We start from the raw sequence: 24071 nt of genomic DNA, 5'->3' as shown, positions 1-24071 counted from the left end.
TGGCAGAGTGTAACTTTGCTATTTGATATTTTTGGAAGAATCTAGTCTTCACCTTTTTGAGATGGCAATAGAAATGTCAGTTCCTGAAATTCATATACAGCAGCCCTTTGCATTCATAAAAAAAAAAAAAAAAAGGATAATCCATGTAACACTTCAGACAAAGTCACAGAATCACAAAATATGCTGACTTAAAGGGATCCACAAGGATCATTGAGTCCAACTCCTGGCCTTGCACAGGACCATCCCCAAGATTCATACTATGTGCCTGAGAGTATTGTCCAAACACTTCTTGAACTCTGTCAGACTTGGTGCTATGACCACTTCCCTGGGGAGCCTGTCAGTAGATTTAGGACACTTTTAATTACAATACCGGAGAGATTTTTGGTTTATTGATTTTGTTGTGCTTCAAAGAAGGACTGAAGGTCTGATGGAAGGCAAACTGTTTTGGAAAAAAGTTATCTTTCAAGTGATGTAAGATGTGTTATATACATTTTGAGTATAAGTGCTGAAAACCAAGTCACAGGCTGTGTTGTCTTAAATGGACAGTTCTGAATTCATCCCTCTGTGCATTCATCAGTTTTTTAAGAACTTAGATTTAAAATGTATTTGAAGTTTGTTCCAATGTATGTACTGGAATTTCAGGAAAAAAACTCCCTTTGGTTCCTGGATTCATCAGAGCTGATTTTGTCATGCTGGTCTTGTTAGTTAATTTGTTTTTGCCTCTGAAACTGAGAGGTATATTCTCTCAGGTGTATGGAGGCATTTGTAGTGCAGTGGTGAACAGCAACATACAAATCCAGCATTGTTCTACAGCTTTTTTCCCTAGTTTTAGATATTTATTTATATTTATATCAATCAGTCTTGTTCTTCTGCTAGATTTCCCTCTAGTGACAAACGAAGAGATCTCTGCACTCCGAACTGTGAATGTGCTACCTGGAGGCAAGTACTCAGGAGCCAAGTTGAAGTCAGTGATCAGGATGTTGCGTGGATTGCTGGAACAGGGAGTCCCTTCTAAAGAGATTGAAGTGAGTAACTGCTTGTCCTTTAAAGTCCTTTTTTCCAGTTTGAAACAAGAATAGAATGGCTGGATCGTCACTGCCTTGAATACTTTAATTGGCAGCTCAAACGGGATGAAAAGAATTAATACCAAAGACTTCTCTCCCTTCCCCCCTCTAGCTGCTGAGAGATAAGATTAGTTTGAATTCAATTCAATCCAAAAGTATGTTTATATTATTCTTGGTTCCAGTAAATTGCCAAGTGAATATGATGTTAGCAGGCATAGACAAAGTAAATAAAAGCTGTGAAATCTAACTGAATGTGAAACCAGTCTTTCCAAAGTCTTAAGTCAGCCATGTTAAATAATCTCTCTTTTGGGAAAATGAGATAAAATATTTACTGTACAGTAGGTGGGGGGTTAGTTTTGTTTTGTTTCATTTTCCTAGCTATGTAAAATTAGATTCCTTCCTACAACTGCATGTTTTAGATATCCACATTAGGATTTGATTTTTAATAACTCTTTGTTAATGACTTGATAACATAACTGCTCCTAACACTTGTTACTGTTCAGTGTTTTCCTAATGCACATGTAATTTCTTCTTTACAGAACCTTCAGGAGTTAAAACCTCTGGATCAGTGTTTGATAGGACAAGCAAAGGAGAACAGGAAAAAGAACAGATATAAAAACATACTTCCTTGTAAGTCCTAACTATTCTGAAGTTCACTGTTGATATCCTGTTACCACCTGTCTGGTCAGATGGATTGGATGTGGGATGATTTGATTCTCAATCCTAGTAGGAAAAAAATCAAAGCAAGCATTTATAAAGCAGTTTAAGATCAGTGAATAATATATTACTGTATTGCGGTAGTTAGGGATAGATGTTCACAGACTTTTCAGTTGTTTCAGCAGATCCTAAATGACGTATACATAGGGAGCCAGACAAGATTTTTTCAGCTTTACCCATATAAAATTGGAAAACGAGACATACTACTGTCAATAAATTCCTTGCCATAAAATGCTGTTTGTTAGGTGCAAGATCTGTTGAGAAGAACTGACAAAGGCTAGTTCTGAGTGAGAAATATTAACCTCAGTTTTTCAGAGGCGCTGCAGTCCAAATCATGTATTCTGCCTGTCTGCTGATTTGTATTCCTCCTCTAGACATCTTCTTTATTCAAGGTACTGATTAGTATCCTAAATAAAGTGATTTATTTTTTTAAGTAACATCTGGAAGCATCTGTGGAGATAAGTATTATGTGGATGTGTAAAATTCTACATCTCTATTGTGTGAAGGTCTAATTATGTGCACACATAACATGAGGTCTTTTTATTGTGTGGGAATTGCAGATGACACCACTAGAGTACCTCTAGGGATTGAAGGTGGATACATCAATGCCAGCTTCATTCGCATGCCAGTGGGGAATGAGGAGTTTGTTTACATTGCATGCCAAGGACCTCTTCCTACTACTGTAGCAGATTTCTGGCAAATGGTTTGGGAACAAAACTGTACTGTGATTGCCATGATGACTCAGGAGGTTGAAGGAGAAAAGATAAAATGTCAGCGTTACTGGCCAGATGTCCTCAATAAAACCACCATGATAAATGACAAACTTCGCCTTGCTCTTGTGAGACATCAGCAGCTGAAGGGCTTTATCATTAGAGTGCTGCAGCTTGAAGAGATTCAGGTAAGTGAATCTAATTCTGCATGCTTAGAGTTTTTTTCTGGGTGTTGGCATATTTGTCCTTATACCTCTGGCTTGCCTGCTTTCAATTGCATTGCCTACATCAAGAGGTCAAACAGGGCTTCTCTTTGCCCAGTGAGCATGACTGGGCAATGCTTCCTCATTGCAGCTTGTGCTACTGTGTGACCTTTTAGGAGATTATTTCATTATGTTAATGAGTCTCTAAATTTTTTTCTTTGGCCACAGAAACCTATGTAGGGATATGAAATTAACTAATAATTCAGTCTGGCTGGTTGATTTCTCTGTGTGATCGGCTCAGTCTGCACAGTGAACGTTATACTATTAAATTACTAGCTATTTTCAGTTTAGCTTGTTCTTTCTCTTTTCTTATTGAATTACAGAACATCTTCTTTGGGCCGATCCCTTTCTTCTGAGACTTTTCTTTGGGAACTTTCTCTTTTCTTTTTATTCTTGCCACGTGCTGTATGTTGTTGTTGTTGTTGGTTTTGTACCTCAGACAGGTGAAGTACGGCACATTTCCCACCTGAACTTCATCGCCTGGCCTGACCATGACACCCCTTCTCAGCCAGATGACCTGCTTACTTTCATCTCTTACATGCGGCACATCCACAAGTTTGGGCCCATTGTAACTCACTGCAGTGCAGGCATCGGGCGATCGGGGACCCTTATTTGTATAGATGTTGTTCTGGGGTTAATCAGCAGAGACCTCGATGTGAGTATTCAAGAGGATGGGCTCAGTTGTGCTTTTGACCTGCAGGAATTATGTTTCATTGGAGCTATTCAGTTGTTTAAAGAATATGCCATGCTTTTGGCAGTAGCACGCTAGCCATGCGTTAGTGTATTATAAAGCAGGGTGTAAAACAGCAGTACCTATGAAATGTTTCTTCACTGATGACACCAGGGGGGAAGAGCTCTAATATCCACTGGTTCTTGGGTTAGCTCGGGGGATCTTAAGGGGCTTGGGCAATTGATGGAAAAGGTAAAGTGCCTGCCTTACCTGACTGTTAGTACTCAGTGGAACTTAGGTGTTAAATAGCACTGGGGCTGAGCACTGTGGCACTCAGTCGGTCAGAGATCCATGGACTGGTTTAGGACAGCTAGAAGCCAACCAGAGTATCTTTTAGGCAACTGAACCAAAAATTCAGTGTACTACAAACATCTCAGATGAGGGTATGTAAATTAACTTCTCCAGCACAACCAGGGATATGCTTTCTAGGATGATCCACAGGAGGGTGCCAGCGTCCTTATGTTTCTGTCCTTCAGCAGCCTGGTGTAGCAAATCTTTTGGGGAACTTGTAGAAAAGATGAGCTATGGTCATGCTTAGCTCAGTGGTATTCCTAAGCACCCTCTAAATGTCTAGTACTTTATACATCTGGGAAAATAAAGAGTTTTGTTAGGTTGGACCAAGGGTCTCTATTTTCTGCACACTTATCTCCCACTAAGAATAAGCAAGAGGACCTATGTACAGAGAAAGAAAACAAGAGAAGGATGATGTCTGATGTAGGAGGGCCACATCCAGATTGCCCAGAGACAGCACATGCTGGTTTTCTACCAGACTGGCATAGACTACAGTGAATAATTTGTTTCACTACTACTGCACCTGGTTATATTCCTTGGCTTGATGCTGGAGATGTTTCTTTTCTATGCATCTATGTCTTTTTTGAGTTCTTAATTTGCTGCTTGTTTTGGTAGTTTGACATCTCAGACCTGGTGCGCACAATGCGTCTGCAGAGACACGGAATGGTTCAGACAGAGGTGAGTCTGGCTTCCAGGTGCACACTAAACCAGCTGATGAGCCAGAGAAATTCCTGTGGTGCACACAGTGATTGTCTTTGTGCACTCTAATGCAATGTTTGTGCCACAAGAATTAAATTCGATGAGTAGCAGTATGTATTTAAAGTTATAAACATACCATTTTTAACATGCTGTAATGTTTTGATCTGTGTTTTAAAAAAAATAATAGTTTTCGTCTTCAAAAGCATGTGTTTATAGAGAAAGTCAGCTGACCTTTTATGGCTAAAAATTGCATTGCAAACTGAAGAGAAGGCCTAACTGTAGCTTTGAAAATCATTGATACTACCCGAAATGTCTTGAAATCTGCTTAGTGGAGATATTCAACCTGAAGTTAAATGAATCTTTTAAGAAAAATCTAGATCTAGAACTAATTAACTTTACATTAGAGATGGTCATTAGAAGGTGTTGTTAAAATCCGCAGTTTTTCTTTGAATATGAAGGAATTATGAAGTCATAGTTTAAAAAAAACCCTGAAATTAAACAACTAAATTATCAGCCCCATCCCCACCTCACAGCCCAAAACATGTATTAGCCTCTACATCTGTATCACTGAGATTAAGATAAGAAGTTGCACTGTGTGATTGCTGTTTTAGTTGGCATTGATGCAAGACCTTGAAATTCACTTGCTGTCTTCATTTCTACTTACGTACTTACTCTCCTTTAGGTGTTTTTGCTATGAAAGGAAGATAAATGTCCCATTTAAAAGTATATCTCTAGTGGCAGAGGAGTATCTGTATTTGTTTTAAGTTGAGGTTGCATATTTCTCCTCTGTGACCTTTTTGTTTGTTTGGGACCTTTTGTTATTATTATTATTTGTTAGTAGAATAAGCATTGAAATCAAGTGCTGTACAACTGTGAAGTGCATGTGAGAGCACTTAGGTGGTGCAAGCATTTTTCACATTTCTGTCATTTCCCTTGCAGGATCAGTACATTTTCTGCTATCAAGTTATCCTTTATGTCCTGAATCATCTCCAACATGAAGAACAACAGAGAGACAAATAAAATACTCAAGCAGAAGCGCTCATAAAATAAGGAAGCAAGGAGGTCGAGAAGCTCGCAAGTGTTTTATTTGTTCTGCCAATAGTTTTCTAGTCCCTTTCTTCAGTTACTGTCAAACGTCCTTTCTATAAAGTCTCTCCATTATTCCAATTAAGGTATATAGTTACAAGGGAAAGGGATAGCTCATACAATACCACTAATGTCTTCAGCTCCATGGACACATATGTAAGATTTTTGTATAAGAATATTTAATAAAGCTGCATTTTTTTTACAGCTTCCTTAATATGTCATAAAATACTGAAATAAAAATGTTTTAATTTAAAAAAAAGAATTCAAGAAGAAGAAAAAAAGTAATCTTATAGTACTTCCTGCAGTTCTGCAACTGTTTTGGGGTATTTTTTTCTTACGGCATGGGGGAGTGGGAGGGATGAAGGAGTATTTTTATCCTGGCAAACTTTATTACAAAGACATTTTACTAGTCTCTTTTGAAAGCTTGTATATGGCATAGATTTTTTGCCCTTTTAGTACTATTAGAGGGTATCTTGAAATCAGCATTTAAGCTTTAAGAGATGCCTGTTAGCATAAGGATAATAGTGAATGTTAACTGTATCACAGTTAATAATGTTTACTTCATAGAATTTCATGTATATATTTATATACTTTTACCAAAAAAAGGCTGAATTATTGGGTGTCTAACCTTATAACTTGATTACGCATCTCCACTCTGTAAATAAATAAAATACCTAATGTACACTTATCAGTGGGTCTGCGTATATTTGTGTCCTTGTGACTGATTTTTTTTGGCCTTTTCATTGTGGATGCTGACCTTCTTAAGACGTGCAACAAAAGGCCTGTACATTGATCTGACAACAATGTAATCTACTCTGCAACAAGGTTTGAGGTGGGAGGCAGGATGTCTTGGTTCTAAGTAGCTCAGTGGTTAAGTGATACTGTAAACAGTCAAAACTGTTTTGAAAGGAAAATGTCATTTTAGGTTCTGTGGGAACTTTGAATGGTGAATAACTTCCATCAGCCAACACGTCAGCCTCGTATTTGAGCAGTATTCCTGTCCCAGTAACCCTTACCAGAACAGAAGCTTTTGACTTGTGCTGTCAGGAAGGGCATAAGAGTATTAATTTAACAGCATTCTGCACTGAAGTAGTGGAAATAAGGTTCAGAGGCCTGTGGTTATCCAAGGTTTTGACACTTCAGGATAGTAGCTCACAGTGTTCCAGTGTCCCAAAACTGAAAAAGTCACTGTCTTGCTTGGTTAATGATATTTTAGCTAGGAATAATATGACTTGAAAAAGGCTCTTTTCCTTTTTTACATGTCAAAGTAATACTATGTTTTTAATTCCCCTTCAGCATAACAGCAAAACTGGTTGTTTTTCAGAGCAGCATAGTTTGAGGAAGGAAAATTATTTCTGTGTAGGTAGAAGCAGAGGCAAATTGACCAGCTGTGTTGACAGTGCACTTATATGAAGGAGCTTTAAGTTGAAGGAAGAAGATTTTTCAGGACTGCGGTTGTCAACAAGCAAAGTGAGTAAATGCGGTTAGTTGATAACGCTGCTGCTGTTTTAACATAAATAGTAACTTCAGAGGATTTGGGCATGTCTGGTTTTTAGAAACAAAAAAAAATGTTATGGTAACCAAAAAATACGGTTAAAGCAGTTGAATTCTTCTTTTAAATGTTTTGAGATAAATGGCAAATAATGTAGAAACATGAACAGATTTTTGTATAGCATGCTACATGAAGCCAAGTACTGTAAAAACAATTTGCATCAGATTACAGCGTATGGGAAACACAAATCATAAAATGTTCCATGATTTGCTTCTTGTCCTCACAAGTAGGATGATTTTTGGTATGGGATACCAAATTTCCTTTTAATGATGGGTGCACAGAAAAGCAGAGGATAATTAACTTGACCTAACTTCCTCATCCTCAGAAAAGGGACACACACATACACAAAGAGGAAGAAAAAAAAAAAAAAAAAGGAAAAAGGAAAGGAGACATGCAAAAACGAGAGACACCCACACTAAACACCCCCCTTTCAGTTTCTCAGATGATTACCCTTGGAACATGAATAAATAGACATAATTAGGGAAGAAATAGACCTGTCTATTCACCCTACTGATATTTAGGTACTGTACTGAACCACAATCCCCATCCTCGGATATCCATCTGGGAAACCCAGCGCCCCCTACTCACTTACTATTTTAATCATTTTAAAGCAACTGGGGATCTTGTGGAGCATAGCATCTTTGAACAAAAAATGATTAATACAGTTCTTCTATATCTGCCTTCAATCTCTTTAATCCATTTCTTTCCATCTGAAATCACCCTTCCCCATACCATCAGTATGCAGCTGAGAATGAGGTCGAACAGGAATAATATAGAGTTCCTACCCTGAAGTTTTCTTGGCCAAATTCCTGATTACTCTCGTCTATATGATAAAATAGATGGGTGGATCACAGTGGGAAGTATTCAGGTGTTCCAAGGAAGTCTGACATGTGTGGTGAAAGGTGGCATTGGCCTCTCTTGAGAAGTGGTCTGAATTTCTTTGGGCTTTTGTCTCAACACCTAGGAATTGGATATCTAATAAACGCTGAATGTTCTGTAGTCTAACACTTGAGACACTGGGCACCAGAAGATTGTCTGTTTTCTGCTAAGCAGGTGGAACTTCTCGTCTGTTATACTTGATGTGGTCAGGTTGGTTTAAATGGACCCCACAGCTCAAAACTCATTACAAGAAAATGGATGTGCTTATGCAGTGCAATTGCTTAAATTTGGGCTCTGTGGGAAATCTGTTTGGAAATATGCACCAATGTTCATTTTTTTTCTCTCTAAAGGATTAGATTACCTAAAATCTTTGAAGAAATGAAAAGTAAAATGACTGAGAAGCCTAGTTTTTTGAATGGAAAAAATGCTATGTGCTTTCTTGGTATGCTGACCATAAGGTTTGCAGCAGGAATAAAATCTTGAGTGACTTTTTTTCAGAACTGTGATGCCTTGCTGAGTAAGCATCCTGGACATGCTCCAGCTGAGAGGGGTTTTCCTTTTTATAGGTATCTGATTTTTAGTAGGAAGTTTACCAGACTAGGGAAGAAACTGATATATAATTCATTATGGTTCTAATTAAAGAACTGACCCCATGGGTTAACCCAAGAGAGAAAGGATCCTTTTGTTCTTCCAGCCAGAATTAGCTGACAGAAGCGTATAAGCAGTCCCATGCCATTAGTAGTAGTTTATCATACTGGTTTTTTTTCCCTTACTGGTCTTTGGCTATGCAAGAGAAGGGCAACAATCCACAAAGGAGGAATTCCAGTTGCTCCTTGGAAATTGTTTTGAGGGTTCATTACTGTTCCTTGAATACTTTTAAGCAGCCTCTTTCCTTCCAGCTTAAGTCCTTCTTAAACTAGTTATCTGGGGAAAACAAGAATCCCAGAATGATTAAAAGAATGATTGTGTGGGGAATGCTTTCCTCTATCACATATCCAGTGTTTCGCAGGAGGATCCTGAAAGGTGTTAGGAAAAGATTTCAGTATCTCCCCTAAATGAAACGGAAGCAGTGGAATCTCATAACTGGGCCTATATCCCTAGTAAAGCACTTGTACCTCTTCCTGTGATGGGACAAGCCCAAATAGAGACCCATTCTCTTGGGTCTTCAGGTGATTTCTGCAGCTGCAAAAAAATTTCTGTCTGTGTGATGAGGTGGGACGTAGGAGGACAATGAAAGTTGATGTGGGAGAATTCCTGGGATCTGGACAGCTCTTTTTGTGTGGTGACCTAAATGGTAGGCAAAGGTGTTCTGTAGTGACTCCGCACATGTGGCAGAGGACAGCATAATACCCACTCCTGCCAACCCTTGGATGAAGGCACAAGGTAATAGTTGGGCCAGGGTAAGTAGTGCGTACTGTTAACAGTGCAGAATAAAATTTTAATCTAAGCTTTGTGGGTTAAAAAATGGCAGACTTGCAGGTGGTAAAATGCTTGCAAAGTGCTTCTGACTTCCTCCATGTTAAAAAAAAAAAAAAACAAAACAATCAAAACACCAAAAACAAACAAGAAAACAACTTCTCTTCCACTGAGAAACCAAAGCAGCTTGGCTAATTGTGTAGGCTAGCAACTTTCTGGTATATGTCTTCTCAGTATTCTCACATAAGTGAATCCACTTTTAATACTCCTGATGGCTGTGATGTCTTTTCTGCAAGGATACAGAAACCTATGAGCCAAATTCTGTTAATGGAAAGGAAGGCCATTGCTAACATTCATGACCCATCATCTGGATGCAAGTTTGAATTTATGACATCTACTCATAGTCAAGTGAGGACAATACTAGGGGCAAACATCAAGTGGTTAGCACGGCTCAAGTGGAGAATCTGTTCTGTGATGCCTTCTTAGTGCACTTGATCTCTGCCAGCTGAAGGGTAAACTCAGGGAAATGTTGCTCACCATTTAAGCACTTTTGAGGGGACATTGTAGCAAAGGCTCTGAATAATTTAGTCTTCACCAAATACTCATTCAGCAAATGACATTCACCTGGCTGGGCAAAGTGCAGCAAATGAACGAGCCATTGGAGAAAAAAGGCCAACTCAACACTGGGAAAGAAGATGCTGACAAAAGGTGACTGGGACAATATATATTGGATATATTGAAAAGACAGAGTAGCAGTGCAAATGTTTGGTAAGATAAGTTCCAGTGGCACATGGTTCTGAGTAGTGTTTGCTGCAAACTGGAGTGCAGCCACTGAACTGGAACTGGAGGTAAACTAAATTTCTGGATTCCATCTTTTAGAAAATTCCTTCTGTAGTTACCATTCAATTTCAACAGTTACTCTCCAGTGAAGTATTGACTGATTAAGGTGGTGTGCTTGGCAGTGGTGAATCTTATCACTTTTTCTGGGCACTGGTGTGTTTTTCAGGTGAATTTGTGGAGGGGGATGTTTGAGACCACATTCTTCCATGAGAGCTGGGATGAAAATGTCCATCTGTGTCTGGAATTTTGGCTGATATGGGTTCTCTGCAGATACACATCTCGATCCATCCAGTTCATGCCAGGTTCTGATAAAACTGGTGGTAGCCATCATGGGCAGTCTTGTATTGCTGTAGACGTTGGTGACTGAATTTCCAAATGCTCCATAGCCCACTGCGTTTGTTTCTTCAATTTCATTCTCACTGGCCATCATGACTTGGAGCATGTTGTCTCTACATGTTTCATCCTTGCCAGAAATCATGATATTTTGAAGCAGTATTGGATTATTTGTCTCCTCTGGGTTTGGGTGTAGCCATAGCAATGTCAAGAGATGCCAGGGACATTTGCTGTCCGAATGTTAGAAGTCAAATGGGTATTTGCACCTCTGGTAAGAGACAACCTGATTATGCCAATAAAACTTGGCTATTAAAATTTGAGTACTGTGGGTCTGAAGGGCCAGTGGTTGTTGATGAGCTGTTGCCACTGTCTGGTGGTAAAATGACAGTGGAGTCAGTTAAAGTCAAAATATCCCCATGGTGTGCTGAATCCAGAACAGGAGTTGCTATTGTCTGGTCCTCATCCAGTGATGGATTTGTAGAGAGGATTGTTGTAGTTGGGCAAGACCCAAGTTCAAGTGGTTTTCATGATAACTCTTTCCCAACTACCCAGAATTGCAATGCCAACTTTCCAAGGAATTACTCCCTCTGTCAGCACCTTGTGTATTGTCGCCCATTGGTTATCCAACATCAGTAATGGTTTTGGTATTGTTAGTCAGAATTACAGGATTGTTCAATCCCTAGGAAGGTTGGGACAGAAATTGTAACTAACTTGTGTCGGCCACCACTGATAGCCCATTGAAGGCTAAACACAAAAACCATCTCAGAAAGTGTTTTCTCCTTTTAGGTCATTGAAAAAGTTTCAGTGTTACCTTAGACCACTTTTACTTCCCATTTTCCTTTTTTTTTTTTTTTTTTTTTTTTTTGTATTTCCTTTAAATAAACTCAAGTGCCTTTCAGAGCCAATTTTGCACCTTGGAGTGCAATGGAGTCCAGTTGTATTAGGGCTCCTTTTGAGCAGCTGTCAATCTGAGTTTCACTGTTCTTTCCATCTTCCTCAGGCAGCAGTGCTGTTTGTTGGCCTTGAAATCTGTTGTTCCTTTGAAGCCCTTGACAAAGACCTGTAGTTTCACTTCACTTTTCATATCACATGTATGTTGATTGCTAGTACACATGACAAACCATGTATAAAAGAACCACATGGGACTCCTATGATTGAATTGTCTGTGCAGTAGTACTGGTGACAGCAAATATGCTTTGGATATCATATGTGGCAAACTGAGAACTGGTTAAAGAAAATCTGAAAGAGTGCTGGCACTGGAAAGTGAAGTCCTTTGCCCCTCGTATTAACAGGTACAATGTCTGCGCAAACCCACGTGGATTACTCAGTCTGGTGGAAGTGTGGCTTGCTGGAATCCCTGCTCACAGCAGCAGAATATCTCTGTGTGCTGTGCAGGTGTGTTGTGATGTGACCATCTGTGCTCTTGGCATCACACAGAGAACTGTCAGACTCAGTTCTTCCAATGTATTCCATGTCTCTCACTAATACTGCAAGGCCAAATGCAGATGTTACTCGTGTGGCCAGAAGATATTCCCATTCCTCTTTGTCCTATTCTGTTTCTTTCCTTATCTCCTTTTACTACAACTCTCCATTCCATCTCCTAGAACATTGTTTGTGCCTTTGATAACAGGTAAATCTCACAGAGTGCTGAGATAAGCCTTTGCTCCAGCCACTGCTTTCTTCAAAACTAGAAGGTTATTTTGCAAACAGCACAATTAAGTCTGAATGTATAGTTAATAACCTGCCTTAGTGTACAGATTTAGTTAAAAGAAGGTATGCAAAGGAGTTCTGGGGGTTAGATTTCCCATTTCCCCAGTATTGCAGATGCCTGTGACTGTAGCTATGGCTCTGCCTTCAGCTGTGTGTGCTGTAGTTGTCATTGCAAGGAGCTGATCACTCAGGAAGAACAGTCAACACCTGAAGTTATTGTTCTTGCCTTGAAGTCCAGTCACAGGTGGAAGTCAAAGTTTCAATAAAGGAGCTTGGTTTTCAGTTCCACCTCTAATAGTGTTGAGCTTTCAGGCCAAGCCCACTGAAATTGGAGTCGAGTGTGTTGAGCATCTTGTGAATAACAATTCTCTGTCTCCTTGAGATGGGTAAGCCAAATTTGATGTGCTGAGGAAGCCTGCAGTAGTCTTTTGGAAGCTGGACGGGGTTAGAGGATAAAGCAAGAGAATTCTTGACTATGCACTGTAGAATGGGGGTCACTTTCTTCACAGCTACTTTGGCACTTGTGAAGTAAATAAATTTTCTCTTGTCAAACATTTGTGGGTTTAAAAATATCGTGGCCTTGAGTGGTCAAGTAGAGCAGCAGAACTTTTCTTGCACTTCCTTTTATCTCCTATGTGTGGTCTTTCATATAGGATAGAGAAGGAAGACTACCTGTAGTATATAGGCAGGACCATCTGAAGCTAGACCCTTCTAGCCTGTTACCTTGTCTGTATCTCTATAGTTTTACCCTTGTTTTGATGCCACACAGGCATCAGTATGTTTAAAATGGGGACTGTCAGCCTGGCATGTGTAGTCTGGTTGCTTTCCTGTGCCGGCTGTCTATCTGCTGTCATTATGTTGATTCCTAATATATAGGTTGCAAGTTTCTTGTGTTCAAATCTGTCTTTAGATTCTGGCATTGTTCACTACAGATTTAGTATGTGACAAGGCTTGTTGTTAGTTCTTTAACAACAATTAATAATGTCTCAAAGACCAATGACTTCTGATTTGGTAATTAAAATGATTGGTCTGGGTCTCTTTGATGCATCCATGAGAAAAATCTTCATTTACACTAAAAGAAATTATAAAGGTCAAGTCCATTTATCCCCTCAATGTCCTTAACAAGTGCTGAATGCTCTGAAGCAGCAGTAACACTGCCTGGTAGATCCTATAGCTGGCTGTTGGGATAGTGACACAAAGGCACCATTTCCAGTTCTACTGTGGAAAAGATTATGATGCTGACACTGCAGATAATAGGGGAGTGAGTGGTTATCAGGAGACATTTCCTCAACAGTAGTGTTCTTAGGGCACTGCCAGTCTTCCCATCAGCACATTTTGATCATGTTATCCAATAGCCCAATGGAAACAATTCCTGAAGCACAGCTACCTGCTTCACTTTTCTCAGTGAATCATAAAACACTAGCAAGCAAGGTTAGATTTAGGCAGGAGTTATGTGGGCCAAGCAAGGATGTCCATTCATATTGTTTGCATTCCTTCCCTGTCTGTAAACCATTTTTTCATGTACAGCTGCTTTTTCTACCCATCAGAGCCTAAATTTTGGGGGGGTTGTTTCAAATCCTTGTACCACCATAGGCATTCAGCAATTCTGTCTGCTGTGATAAGTCCTCACTATGACTGATTTGTGCTCCCAGCAGCTCAGGCTACTTGCCCTGGGCCTTCTGGTTCTAGGACTTTGGATATAAACTCCTTGTCTAGTGATGTGTAGCCCTGACATGGTGATGGTTGCTTTAGAAATGACCATTATCTTCGGGCAGGATTCAAAAGAAACATTTGGCTGAGTGGGATTTGTGTGACTACTACAGCCACATGGATGTACTAGTAGGAAGACTTGCTTTTTTTACCTCAAGAACACTTACCTTCTTCGCCCCCAAATCAGTTTGTCTTTTTTCTTTCTCTTTTTATTATTCTCTTGTGAGACAGACATTATTTACATGTCTCTTTTGTGACCAGGGATTTGATGCCATATAGCATATAGGGATAGTGATATTTTTAGAACTTGGGGTTTTTTTCTGGATTTGAGCATGGTATCAGAGGTTCCTAGGCATACATTAACCTTCTTTTGCACTCCAAGGTTATGGAACTGGGCAGAAATCACATATAAAGGGAAGCACGTAGGTGCCTTATCATTCAAAATCTCCTGGCTCCCCTAGCAAAATTTATTGTGCAGTCTGGCTGCGTCATGTTGTCCACTTGTCTCATTCACTTAATTTGTTAAGATTTGCCAGTGTTCTTGTGGCTTGGTTAGAACACAGATCAGCACCTGACATGAGAAATTTTTCATGTTATGTATGTGGAGATTTTTGTGGATTATATTACATTCCAGTCAGTTTCTTTTTGTAAAAATTCACCTTTAAGCCCAAAGGAGCTGTGGTTTGAAAGCACAGTGGAAAGGCTGGAATGGAAAAAGGTGGGTTCTACAAAGGGCATTTCAAAATTAGCAGAATGACACCCATCCTCTGGAACATAGAGTTGCCTCGCTGTATATGAATCAGCTCATCCAGGAAAAGAATCCAAGAGGGAATTGTGCAGGGCAATCATAATTCTAACAAAGTACTTATGAAGAGTCTAGTCAAAGTGTAATGTTTATTTAAAGTTTACTTCTCTATCTAGCTCTTGCCTTACTTTCAAGCAGCTTCTGTGACCTTATACTTGTCTACTCTTCCAGCCTGTCCGGGTCTTCCTGCAGAGTGGGTCTCCCTTCCAAAGTGTCCAGTTCCCCGCTCAGTTTGGTATCACTGGCAAACTTCAGGGTGCAATTGATCACATCATCCAGATCACTTGTGAAGATAATAAATAGCACTGGGCCCAGTATCCCTCCCCAGGGGACCCCACATGTGACAGGTTGCCAGTCTGAAAAGGAGCTACTTCCCAGCACCCTCTGGGTGCTGCCTGCCAGACAGCTCCCACCTACCACATCAATCACTTGTCTAGACCGTAACACCTCCCTCTGTCCAGGAGGAGGCTGAGGGAAACACTATCCAAAGCCCTCACCCCATTTGGACCAAACAAGTTACTTTGCCATAGAAGGTGATCAGGTTTGCAAAGCAAAATGTTTGCCCTTGTTGAATCCATGCTGGCGTTTCCCAGTCACATGCTTCATTTTTCTTGTGACAGCCCCCAGGAGGATTCTTTCATTAACTTTCCCAGGAACTGAAGTGCTACTGATGGGCCTGTAATTTCCTTGATCTTCCTTTAGGCTGTTCTTGTAGATAGTGGTAACATTAGCCTTCTTGCAGACTTAGCCTTCTTCTGGGATCTCCACAACTTCTCAAAGTTCATGAACAGCTGCCTCACAACAACCTCATCCAGCTATCTTGACACCCTTGGATGGATATTGCCAGGGCCCATCAATGTGTAGGGGTGAAGCTCCTGTGACAGTTTACGCACCAGCTCTTCCTCCACTGACACTGGTGGGTGTGTGTTTGCATCAACAGCGCTGGTAAAGACAGAGGAAGTCAATTTTAGCCAATCTGTTGAATTCAGAAGTCCTTTCAGCCTCCATGGCTATACTCAAAGGGGAAAAAAGAGAAAAAGTAAATATACTGAAACCTTTCCAGCACTTATATACAATATTCTGAATATAAACTGTAATTTTAGGGTCTTCCCAGGAAAAGGAGAGGAAAAAGATTTCCCATAATACTTTTTTATTTTTGATTTGCAAGAATTGGAAACTAGTTCATGATATGATTAAGTAAAGCACTATCTATTGAAAATGTGATTTTGGTGAGTATTTATCTATTTCACCAGGACAGGAGGTCTCAAAACGACAAAAAGAGGAAACAAGAATTTTTCCTCCTGAGTAATGGCCAGTCTTCGTGAACAAAGATCCAGGGAAGGTCTTTACACCTTCCAACCTGCGCATTGGATTTTTTAGGTGAGACACAGTGTGTGCGGAACTGAGCCCACCCTTTAATCCTAAGGTTCATCTGCCAGGGCCAAGCGAGCTTGGATGGTGGCAGTGAGGTCCTCAGGACGTAGATGGATTGCCTTACAGGGCTAACGAGCTCCATCTGCCCGGGGAGCGGCCCCGACTGGGAATCGAACCCGGGTCTCTGCGGTGAAAGCGCAGCGCCTTTACCCTCTAGACCACCTACCCTTTCTTTCACTACCATCTTCACAAATTATTGTACATATTAAGAGAAACTCTTCTATTGGCGTATTTTTCAGTCTGAGTTTAATGATGAGCTTTTGCCAAACATTCAAGTGCACTCAGATTCCATTTTACAACTTAAGGTTGCAAAGGGACTATATATTCACAAAGACACATAAATAGGCTCTATCTGTATAAGAAAACAGTGGTCAGTAAGGGCTGGAAGGACTTAGTCAAGTAACTGGTTTAGGTCAATTCTAACAGTAATAGGCCCATTTCATCTGGCACGTCTGAATAATTAAACTCTACAGGAAGCAGTACAGCTTCAGTAGCATTTGTATTCTGGAGTCTGCCTCAATGCTGGCATTAATCCTAATAGGATTGTTGGGGTGTAAGAAATTCCTCCAAGACACTGCTGCCATCAGAAGTTAAAAATAAACTTTATTTTTTTTAATATATATTTTAAAAGTTAAGCAACAGAATTAAATGCTTTAGTGTGTGATTTGGAGAAGTGAGTTTGCTTTTTCCTCTTGATTTAAATGATTGCAGTAGGAGTTCTGAGCTAGAATCTTGCCCAGGTTCAATTCAGTTTTCATGCTCTCTTTAGCACTGCCCTTGAGAGGCTACAATTTACAGAGGAGATTTCCTCTGGGAGGTAAAATTGCCAAGTTGAATTCCACTCTTCTCTATTCTACTAAAAGAGCATTCAAAAAACTATCTCCCTAGTTGCCAGGGGCTAGCTCATGCTTCAGGACACCCAGAACTATTACTAAGCAGAAGCTGAGATGTGCCTGCATGTTTTTTTATCTATAGAGTAAGCATGAGTTAGTAACTAGGAATGAAGCATTTTTAAAAAATAAACCAAGTGCAAATACTTCTGCTCTTTATCAAGTCATCTCTATATCCATTTTTATTTCTATATTAATGTCTGCATTCTGCATGGAGCTTCTGATAGGATGTGAGCAGACCTGCATCAGATTCCAAGTTACAAGTCGTAGAGCCATGCAGTGCTGTGGCTTCCCTTTTGGAAAATAGTGATAGCATAATTAATTCTGTTGATAGCACCCTGAGATTTTTCTTGATGGAAATCTCTGTGTCATCTCCATTTTGATACATTTCATTTTACATATTTTACTTCAACATAAATTAATTAGTTCTGTTTCTGAAGGTGCAACTGGATCTAACTGTTAGTGTCTACACATGCCAAGTGACTATTTCACATTTGCAGTCACTGTCACTGTCTGAAGCAGGAACATAGTAGTCACTTCAAATCAAGCAGATTTGAAGACATATCTTTGAGAGCATAAGCATCTTTCCTAATCAGAAAGGTCCTGTGCTGCTTCAGAAAACAAACAGTACCATCTTTTGGTGATATTGGGCCCTTCTCAGTGGTTACAGCTCTCTGCAATGTGACAGCATGTCTCTTGAGGATGTCTTGATGAGCCTTCCCAGTTACTGCAAAGCTCATTCCACGGGGTCATGCTTGTGACATTTCCAGCAGAAGGGAAAGAACAGATCTTCTTTGCTGTGTAGTGCTAATCTTTCCTCTTTCTCATTTAAGAGTTATGATGTGTGTTAAATAGCGTTAGAATTGCTAAGGCTTCAGTAAAGCAAATAGTCAAAATGTGACCTTTTCTCATACAGCAAAGTCTGTCCCCTTTTGCATTGCCTCATTTCTCATGAGTGTTAGTGGCAATATTTTTGGAGGACTAGTTAGCAGCTTGTATAAATGCACACAGGCATTAATTTCTATTTTCAATTGGAAATTCTTGAATAATTAAACAAAAAACCCGACACTAAAGAACAAACTTTGCAAAAATGGTTATTAGCATTTTTCATATCTAAAAAGCAGTTTCCACCAGTCTTTTGCAAAGGTGCTTCCTGACTGACTCAGAAGGAAAACATTGGCATCCCAGAGTTCCTGAAACATCTGGGAGGGGTGTGTGGGGCTGCAGGGCAGTAAGCAACATGCCTCACTGAAAATGAGTGAAGCAACAAACCATTTTAAGCTTTTTGAGCAAAAAACTGTTATTAACAAAGGAGTTGCTTTTAGAACAAGAAAAGGCATTGCAACTAAATTAGGTTGCTGGACTAACTGGTATCAGGGAGGAAAGCTTGCATTTATAAACATAGCTTTGATTGTAAAAGCATTTGTTACTTGGGGAAATATGTCAGGTTAAATCCATGGGGCATCAGTTTGGTTGAAAACATGGCCTGGTCAAAGGCATTTGCCAAACTTGTAAATTGTTTAACGAAATCTAGATTTTACTGCTGATGGGATGGTGGAAACTGGTGTTGTGGGAGTGTGCTCTGGGTTCATCTCCTTTGCATGGACTAAGGCAAGGGGAAAATTTTTTTATATTTTTTTTTTTCTGTGATGAGCCAAAATGGTTTATTTATGTAGTGGCTGAAACTTAGCTGTCTGAGGGCCCTGCTGTGGGGAACTGCTGTTGCAGTGAAATGAGGAGCTCAGTCTCTTGCAGTAATTGCTGCAACATCCTTCCCCTTGTTTCCTCCTTGCTTCCTGGCCACTGCTGCTTTGAATTTTTATCCAGTGTTACCTTTTAATCTATAGCTGTCTTTTTTAATGCTTGTTTTTTCTTTTCTCTCCTTCCCATTTCCATGAATGCTGCCATTTGTCAGAGACCTATTTGGTTGTCTAAAGGGAGGGCCCTAATGACACATTTATTCTTAAAACTGAACCAAATATCCTGGTAGTAGTAGCCTGGTCTGTCGTGCTCTTGGCCAAGCCTGAAATTCTCTGTAAGAGCTGACCTGAAATGCAGTGTCACCACTGGGGGAAGGGGGAAAATGATCTTTTGGTTCTCCCATTTTTAGCTACACATAACACATATGTTTGGTTTGTATAGGTCTAGGAGCACTGTAGTGACGGTCAGTTGGACATTCCAGACTCTGTGTAGCATGTCCTTGGAGATCCTGACCCAGTCTCCCTATTTTAGGCAGATATTCATCCAGCTGCAGTTTAGTTCCCTGTTTGGAATGCTGAAGAGCTCAGCAGAGATGCTGGCTTAGGCAGCTGCTACTCCTTTGAAAAACCTTTTGAGAGAGTCAACATCACATGGTGGCTCCTGCTTCCTTGCAGTTCCAGACACACAATTACTAAATGTATTTTGTTGTTCCTAGACAGTTAAGGCCAATTTCTGCAAACATTCATTATGATCTAGTAATGAGAGTGTGTGGCTCTAACTGGTGTCTCTTTGAAACCAGCAGAACTGTTTATAGGAGCATTCTCAGCATTTACAAGTTTTTCTCAAACTTGTTTTCTTGAACTGTGTGTTTGATGTGTGATTCTGCCACAGCCTATTGGGAACTGTGCATGGAGAAAACTGTCATTCTAGTGAATAGCAAAAATTCAAATGATTATCGCTGCCTCAGGTAAACTATCTGTTCCTTAGATTCCATCTAACCTTCCTGTTGTGTTCCACTGAACATAATCATAATTGAAAGATGATTTAGACTGCTAGGGAGAATTGAGGGATACACAACTCTGAAAATCTCTGTAGGAGTGTTGAATATCTGGTTTTTCTCTTCTAGAGAAGCTCAAATTGAGCCTTCATAATGGAATCTGTAGACAACCATAACAGTGACAATAGGAATTCATTGATGTAATCTTGGTTTTCCCAGGTGCTGTGACAAATGTCAGGATGGTTTAAAAAAATAATCCCTCCCTCAATGCAAGAATCATAATCACTGAGTGAGAGGAGTTTCAAATCTAAATGCTGTCTTTTACCAAACAATCGATGACTTTTGTAACTTGAATCTGTTGTGAAATTTTCAGTGTTGGGCACTGGGTCTCAGTGGAACTCTCATGTAGACATATTAGGGTCAAGGTTTAGTGGTGGACTTGTTAGTGTTAGTTTAGGGGTTGGACTTGATCTTCAGGGGCTTTTCCAACCTAACCTAAATGATTCTATGATTCTCACTGGTGAGAGTACCTCTTGTTCCATGTAAACTCATCACATGGAGTTGAGGTGTTTACCTACAGTGCATCATGCCTTGATCTCTTGTGCACCAACCGTGTTGCTTCAAATCCTGTCCTGCCTCAGTGTAGCAGGAGCACCATTTTTATCCCAGTGACCTTGTGAGCAGCCCAGCCCCTAAAAAAAGCATTTCTTCATTTTAACGTATTTGAATTGAGATAGGCAATCCTGACCTGATTCAGGTACAATCCTTTGGAAGTTTGGACAATGAGGGTTTTACATTTAGACATACAGCTTGCAAAGTTTATTATTCTGTCCCTATGCCCCTCTCTGCCCCCCTCCCCAGGTACTGTTTATGCCATTCCCATTTCTTTCTCATTTAGGTCTTTACAACTGCCAGTATGCTTTATCCATACCACCCATTATAACGTACCATCCTGAGGCATAAAAGGGCAGGGTTCACTGCCCTATCACATTAAGGGGGGTGGCGTGGGTAGACAGAGATACTGTGAAGAGTATTTTCGGCACATCCCTTACTATCACTCTCCAAAGTGCATAAATTTTTTTTCTTCTTTTGGCAATACATCTGCAAGGAATGAACCTTAACTTGTGAAAGCTCATACTTGTTATGGAACATTTTAAGGCGTTCAGAGTGATAAGTGAGTAATGCCAAGTAAGACGATAGAAATTCCTCCCTGGTGGCTGCCAAAAACTAGTAGGGTGCAGCCCCTAGTGCAACCTCTGGTGCCTGGAAGAAGGCAGTTTGTTTTTAAAATTTGTTTTCATCAGTTTAGGACAAAGGGTTGATTTCCTCTCTCTTCTTGTTTGATTCCTAACATCTGTAGAGCAATTTCTTTCATAACAGCCTGCACCCAAATTAATCTTCTGTTGCTAAAGTCAACATATAATTTTGGTTGTGTTCTTCCCTGCCCATTCTTTCAATGTTGTACTTAGCACAGTTTCTCTCCTTTGCCCTGCAGCTCCTCTAGCCTTGCTGGAGCTACACTGTGTGGATTAGACTCAGTAAAATCTAAGTGCTTTTCAGGATTTGCCCAGCAAGGATGTGCTTCTCTAGCAGTCAGCTTTGGTTCTGGAAACTGCTAAGGTTAAGGAGGTGCAATAAAACAAGCCAATAGAGAAGTGCTTTGCTGAATCAGGGTTAACAGAGTTTTGCTGACTCAGCCTTCTTCAGACTAGTCAGTGCTCACAGCTTCATTTACCTTGTAGAACTGGTTTTTGTATGTGCTTGCCTGTATGGGTTTCTGAATTTTGCTCGCATTCCAACTGTACTTGGGAGACAGGAGTCTGAGGATAAGATTAACTAACTCCTTTTCTCTGAATACATGGAGCCCTTGGAATCCTGTGCTTTATGGTTTGAGCCCCTGCTTCATGGGAGCAACAAATGTATTTGTTGTGTGGCTAGTTCCTTGCCTACTGGCAGGGAAAGACACAAGAATCAAGCCCTTGACAGGTTTGTGTGGGGTTTGGGATTGGCAGAACACAAGCAAGTCTGCAGTCATGTAGCCTTTTCTGTAGAGTGCTGACAGCCAGACAGGGAGGTTGGTGAGGCTGAGAGGTTTGGGATTGTTCTACTGGTCTGGGGCAGCAGAGCCTTTATGGAGCTTGTGATCTGGTGCAGAAGTCCACTTTGCAAATGAAAAGGCTACCCATGGCTGCCTGAGGGCAGGAAACACAATATCCATTGGACCCTTTTCACCTCCCAGTTTGAAGGACTCATCAATGGCAATAAATGGCAGTGGTAAGATAGATTTTTTTTGTCAACAGAGCTGGGAGAATACACTGTAATTAAAGGACAGCAGTGACTCTTCAATAGTGAAGGTAAGGAGGTGTGTCTGTTTAAAAACCTGATGCAGTACAGTGCAATGAGATGTTTTGAAAAGCTTGGTAAGAGCATGAATTTGACCTATTTCTGTGCATAAAGAAATATGTCTTTTACTTTAGAGCAAATACGTTTCAGGAAAGCCTACTGCCCATGTATTTCATGTAATGATTTTAGTATTGCTTGGTATGTATTTCTTCTTCATTGGTACTCTAGCTTGATTAATTGTTCCACAATACCATAATCTTCTGTGGTTTGTCCCACAAGCTTATTGGATTATCGTACGTTTATTAGTATGTCATGTTTCATTTTTTTTCCCTAAGGGATGTCGCGTTCCCCTTCCTGAACCAACACTCGGGTATTGCCAGCACTGTTAGTGGTGAGCAAAGAGATACAAATCTTGCTTCTGTAGGAGTGCCAGGCCCTGCTGCAGATACTGTAGGCACAGGGTTTGGCAATGTATCAGCATCTGCACCTTATCGGGAAATAATGTTGCTTTATGCTTGAAAATTCTGAGTCTTCCTCCTCCTTCCCTCCTCCTTGTACTACTTGGCTTTCTTTTGGTCAACATGCCCAGATGCAGGTAGGTGTACAGGCAGGTGAGAGGATGCTGTGTCCTTAATATGCACATAATGTGCCCACAGCCTGTGCTTTAGCAGTGATGCCTGAGGTCAGTAGTCTGGCATTTTCAGGAATTCAGAATTAAGAAACAATGGCATCCAGGTTGCCTTTGTTTGGTTGGATTTGCATTTCTATGAAGTGTTTAGATCACAAGCTCCATGTCTGGAGAAATTCCTTCTCCTCCAATGCATAGGCAGGTAAGAATGGATTTTCTAATATTAAAATGCTCATAGACAGCTTAAATACAGTTTGGAATTATGATCACTTGTAGGAAGCTTCTCCTGATAGGTTTTTAAGGAGGGGACAGCTCAGGAGGGCATTTTGAGCTTGTGATGAGCTAAAGAGTTCAAAGAGCTTATTTTATTGATTTGTTTTGTTTGTATTTTACTTAGTGGAAACATTTTCCTTGATTTGCAATACATCTTAAAAAGACACTGACTGAAACGGGGAAACTTGTATCCCTGATCAGTTGTATCCCTGATCAGTAAATCAGGAAAAAAAAGCTGCAGTCTGCTAATTTTGGCAACAAACATGAGGAAGGAGTCAACAGGTTACAGTACATATTCTGACAGAAAACCTTCTTCGAGGGAACACTGATTTTTCAGACTTGAAATGTTCCTCAGGAACTTACCAAATTTTCATCAAATTTTCCAACAAAAATGGCATAATTTTGTTCTTAGAGCAGCTAGTGAGCAGAAACCAGAGGCAGGAAAAGTGAGGCATCTCACCTGTTCCTTGCATGTGTGCCTGAAACTTTAAAAAACGCACCAGAATGCAATTTGCTTCACATTAAATGTTTGTGGCACAGGATTTCTGAGGCTTTATTCTGGGTAGGATGTTCAATGATCTGCCCCTCATCTCCTTCCTTAAAAGTGGAAAGTAGTTGCCAGCACAGCTCAGGAACTGTTGCTTATCTCTGTCAGGGAATGTAGACTCCAAAGACTTGGCTCTTTGGAAAACCCTGGTGAGTGGAATTGTTGGTATGCTTTAGAAAATCTGAACAATATTGTTCAGTTCATTATCTTCCTTGTTTAAGCTTTGACAGAGAGAATGTTCAGTTTTCATTTATTTTAAAGTTCTTTTTTTATCTTCAGCAACGTGAGATGCCTTTCTTTTCTCTGAAGATATCATCCTGGGAAAGGAGTGCAAAAAAGCCATGCAACTCAGCAGGAGAATGTTGTTGTATCACTTTGAGTAGCACTGGGGAAGTCTAGTCCTAGTGTCCTAGTCTCCCAGCCCTTTCCTGCTTTGATTCCTGATACTGTTTT

At 40.2% G+C, this 24071-nt stretch overlaps 1 protein-coding gene across 1 annotated transcript in view; it reads left to right on the top strand.

The window, feature by feature from the left end:
* PTPN13 (protein tyrosine phosphatase, non-receptor type 13) overlaps nucleotides 1-6246 on the top strand; it is a 122956-nt gene extending 116710 nt beyond the window's left edge. The window contains exons 42-47 of the mRNA XM_027887270.1: nucleotides 860-1025; nucleotides 1604-1694; nucleotides 2342-2679; nucleotides 3194-3409; nucleotides 4391-4453; nucleotides 5414-6246. Coding sequence (XP_027743071.1) covers nucleotides 860-1025; nucleotides 1604-1694; nucleotides 2342-2679; nucleotides 3194-3409; nucleotides 4391-4453; nucleotides 5414-5494 — 955 coding nt within the window. The 3' untranslated portion in view covers nucleotides 5495-6246. The remainder of the gene's footprint in view (nucleotides 1-859; nucleotides 1026-1603; nucleotides 1695-2341; nucleotides 2680-3193; nucleotides 3410-4390; nucleotides 4454-5413) is intronic.
* The last annotated feature ends 17825 nt before the right edge of the window (nucleotides 6247-24071 follow it).

This window comes from Empidonax traillii, unplaced genomic scaffold (genome assembly GCF_003031625.1).
Source record: "Empidonax traillii isolate 1590-97213 ecotype Southwest subspecies unplaced genomic scaffold, ASM303162v1 scaffold205:size1172791, whole genome shotgun sequence".
Lineage (NCBI taxonomy): Eukaryota > Metazoa > Chordata > Aves > Passeriformes > Tyrannidae > Empidonax > Empidonax traillii.
Note: the sequence above shows the minus strand (reverse complement) of the source record. Positions and strands in the feature narration are given on the sequence as shown.